The 4578-nt window shown below is 32.5% G+C and overlaps 1 protein-coding gene across 1 annotated transcript; it reads left to right on the top strand.

Annotated features, from left to right (window-relative positions):
* Positions 219-1031, top strand: LOC107639385 (cell wall / vacuolar inhibitor of fructosidase 1-like). Its single transcript, XM_016342866.2, has one exon. The coding sequence runs from the start codon at positions 351-353 to the stop codon at positions 864-866; it is 516 nt and encodes a 171-aa protein (XP_016198352.1). The 5' UTR covers positions 219-350; the 3' UTR covers positions 867-1031.

Here is a 4578-nt window from a genome sequence, read left to right on the forward strand (position 1 = left end):
AAAAATTCTTTTTAAAAAACATATCCAAATGCGAAATAATTTTTTTTATTAAAAAATATCTTTTAAAAAAATATAAAAAAATAAATACTTTTTTTCAAAAACCATCTTCATTCTCATATAAAAAAAAAAAAAAAACAGCATACAAAATAATTATTTAAATAATATGAAACTTCAATAACTTTTTCCCTACGATCACAAGTTTCCTAAGCAAATTGGCAAAAAGCAAGTTCCATTCCCTAACACTATAAAATGGCCTAAACAAACCTCAATTTTCCTCATAACAAACTCATCAATCATCCTTATTTCTCTGTTGATTATCCTATTTCAATCAAAATCATTTTCTTCCCAAAATGGCAAACTTGAAAACTACAACTACTCTGTTCTTCGTCTTATTCTTAATTGCCATGACTTCATTACCATCAATAACTCTCTGCGATGAAAACCTCATAGAAAGCACTTGCAGGAAAACACCAAACTTCAATCTCTGCGTTCAATCTCTTAAAGCATTCCCCGGAAGCGCCAGCGCCGACGTCAGAGGCCTGGGCCTAATAATGGTGAAGGTGATGCAATCAAAAGCAAATGATGCCATTAACAAGATTCGTGAGCTTCAACGAAGTGGACCAAGTCCAGCACTGACTTCTTGTGCAAGCAAGTATAACGCAATTGTGGTTGGTGATATACCAGAAGCCAATGAAGCTTTTTCGAAAGGTATGCCTAAATTTGCAGAAAATGGAGCAAATGATGCTGCTAATGAAGCTACCTTTTGTGAAAATGGATTCAATGGGAGATCACCTCTCACCCAACAGAACAATGCTATGCGCGATGTTGCTGCTATTACTGCTGCTATTGCTAGACAGTTACTTTAGTTAATTAGTTAGTTAATTAGATTCAATAAATAATACATGCTTCTTTCTGCTATCAGAAATCTGGAACGTGGTGTTCTCCAATAATGTATGAATAGCATATCGTAGTGATTTTTCAATTTCTCATGTGTTTCCAATACCATAAGATATTTAATTTTGTCATGTTACAATTAAAAATGAGCCAAGCCATTTCTGATATATGTTTAACTTGATTCATTAACAGTTGAATTGAGTAAGATAGTAAACTGAATTTAACATTAAGAATTGAACTCATATACTAAGTGGATTAAATTTTAATTTAAAACAATAAATTTCGATTGGGTAAATAAGTAACTCATATAACTCAAATGAGTTATAGTTCAAATAGCATATTCTTCCCATACTCATCTAAGAAGTTGTGTGTTCGAGTCTCCATATTTTTTATAAAAAAAAAAAACAAAAAACAAAAGATAAGTAATTCATATGTTTGAATAAATCTTCGGATTCAAATTTTATTGAGTATATAGTTGTCTATTGGTTGATAATTAACGAAGATCAGATGTGTTTGAGTTCACAATTAGCTTCAAGTTTTTTGTAAGTACAAATTTTGATTATAGTTAAATTTTGGTCATGTAAATTTCGCATTTTTTCTATTACTATTTAACGTAAATAATAATTAGTGTATGTACCATTCCGATGCCCGACAAATATTTATTTAATTTATGTTTTTATTAGTATTTCGTAATTTGATTCTTTATTATTTAATTTATACGAAAATCATTAGGAGCCGTAAGTCATTCTTTTGATTATTCTCTTAATTTTTAAATTAAAAATTTGTATTTTTTACCTTTTCAATGTTTTAAAAAAATGTTATATTTACATTTTTATTCATTTAAATATTAGAGGATAAATTAGATCTTTAATCATTAGTTATATTTTATTATTCTAAAATGAGTATTTTTTTAATGAATAATTAGTTAATTAATTCAAATAATGAAGCGTATATATTTTATTTGCAAATCATATTAAGTACAGTTGATACTCAATAAAAGAAAAATAAAAATTAGATTTATTAGAATGATTGTCAATGTATAAAATTTTAGTCATTAAATATCAATTTTCGTATAATTCTAAAAGATTTATTTTTCTAAAATATTCTAAGAAGGGTATGGATACTAGTTTTAGTACGCGCTACATCAACAATTTTAACACAAGAATACAACCTATTGTAATATAATATAATACAATGATATTATTTTTTAGGTTTTATTCTTTGATAGATATTTGATGAATAATTAATTCAAACAATGAGATATATATATTTTATTTACAAATTATATTAATTAAGGTTGATACATAATAAAAGAAAGATATTTCTTAGATTTATTAGAATGATTTATATTTAGTAAAATTTTAGTCATTAAATGTCAATTTCTGTATAATTCCAAAAAAAATACTTTCCTAAAATATTATGAGAAGATAAAGTTATGCACCACATCAATATGAAGTCAGTATATTACATGTTGTAAGATAATGATAATATAATAATATTATTTATAAATTTTATTCTTTAATAAATATTTGACTAATTAATTCAATCAATGAGATATATATATTTTATTTATAAATCATATTAATTAAGGTTGATACACAATAAATGAAAGATATAAATTAGATTTATTTAAATATCAATTTTGTATAATTAATTATAAAGAAGATATTTTTTTAAAATATTTTAAGAAAAAATAAGTATTCATACTGACACCAGAACACATCATGTCAGTATTTTTAATGTTAGAATATTATGTATTATAAGATAATACAATAATTTTTGGCGACAAAATACAGCGTGCTTTAAGATAATATATAATGATAATATGATAATATTAGTTGTAGGTTTTAATCCTTAATATATACTTCATTAATTAATTTAAACCATAAGATGTATATATTTTATATGCAAATCATATTAATTAAGGTTGATACACAAGAAAAGAAATCTATGAATTAGATTTATTAGAATGATTGACAATTAGTAAAATTTTAGTCGTTAAATATGAATTTTTCATAAAATTCCAATAAATATTCTTAAAAAAGAAAGGGATGCATTATGACACTAGAACACATTACATCAATATTTTTGGTGTCATAATACTACCCATGGTAAAAAAATATAATATAATAATATTATTTGTAAGTTTTATTCCTTAATGATCGATATATATATATATTGTTACGGACCCGCCGGCCTCCCAACTTATGGGGTTTCGGTCCTAGGCCAATTCGTGTCCCTCGGCCCAATCACCCAGGACCATCCAGTCTATCGCAAATCGCTCCATCAATTATATCCTGATTTGAGATCGTATCTTCCTATGTAAAGAGGATCTCAAAATCCCAAAGGAAACAATATAAGGGGAGCTTCGGACCCCCTCCCTAGGTATGACATATCGAAAAACCCCAAACCTTAACCTTTGAAGATCCACTCTGACTTTGAAGTTCACCGCCGCTCGATTGGAGTCTCGGAAGCTAGGAGGCTTGGCAAGCTTTCCAAGTCGCAGATCCTATCGTTCAAGATAAGTCCTAAACATTGGTGCCGTATGTGGGATATGTTGACTAAGGAAGCCGATGGCCTTTGAGCTGGTGGGCAACCAGAACCCAAAAACTTTTCGACAAGCTCAACTCCCGGGAGAACCCCCCCCCGGCAAACACGAGCCTGAGTACCAAGTGCGGTCCATACGGCGGTAACGCCAAGTCACCAGCCACGAAACAGCTCGAACACGAACCCGAAGACTGATTCATGCCCTTTTAGGGGTATAGAGACTGATAATTCTCGAATCATCCATGTGCTATGCCACAGGCTGCAGAACTTGGAAAGAGAATTTGCAGCCAGGGACCGTTTTCAACCTTCTGAGGGAAACTCGGGAATGCAAACTCGAGGAAGACGCTTCCCCGACTTGCCATAACTAAAGACGATGAGGTACACTCAATCTGGGGTCATTCTCATAGCAGCAAGTTGCGTTCCCCCATCATCAAACAGAACAAACACCGAGATCAGGGATGTGAGGGGTCCCCGACAGGAGAAAAGAGGAAATAGGACGAGCCCGTAGTCATGGGTGTGACCCCCTTTGATTATAAGATCCTTTGGGTTCACCTTCCAAAACACTTTGACAAGCCAACGGACATGAGATATGATAGAACGAAGGATCCTTAAGAAGCACCTAACGGTGTTCGAAGCCCTGATGAACCTTGAAGGTGTCTCCGACGTTGTGCGATGTCGAGCTTTTCTTGTGACCCTTGCGGCACCCGCGATCAAATGGTTCAACTCTTTGCCTCAAGCATCCATCTCATTTTTCTCAGATATATCCCGAAGATTCTTAGACTAGTTTACTACCAAGATCACCAAGGCTAAGCACCCCCATAAACCTCTTGGGGATAACCCAAAGAGTAAATGAATCCCCGAAAAAGTACTTGGATCACTTCAATGATGAATGCCTGGAAATTGACGGCCTTACAGATTCGATAGCAAGCTTTTGCCTAACCAACGGGTTGACGAATGATGATTTTCGGAAACACCTAACCACCAAATCTGTTTGGACCATGCAAGAGATCCAAAATGTGGCGAGAGAATACATAAATGATGCGGAGGTTAGTCAAGTCATAGCAGCCAACAAGCGGAATGCCTCCAACGCCCCACCACGACAAGGCAGGGTGCCCCACCCCGCAAGGGATGGGACCC

The sequence above is a fragment of the Arachis ipaensis genome, chromosome B01, assembly GCF_000816755.2.
Source record: "Arachis ipaensis cultivar K30076 chromosome B01, Araip1.1, whole genome shotgun sequence".
NCBI classification, from domain to species: Eukaryota; Viridiplantae; Streptophyta; class Magnoliopsida; order Fabales; family Fabaceae; genus Arachis; species Arachis ipaensis.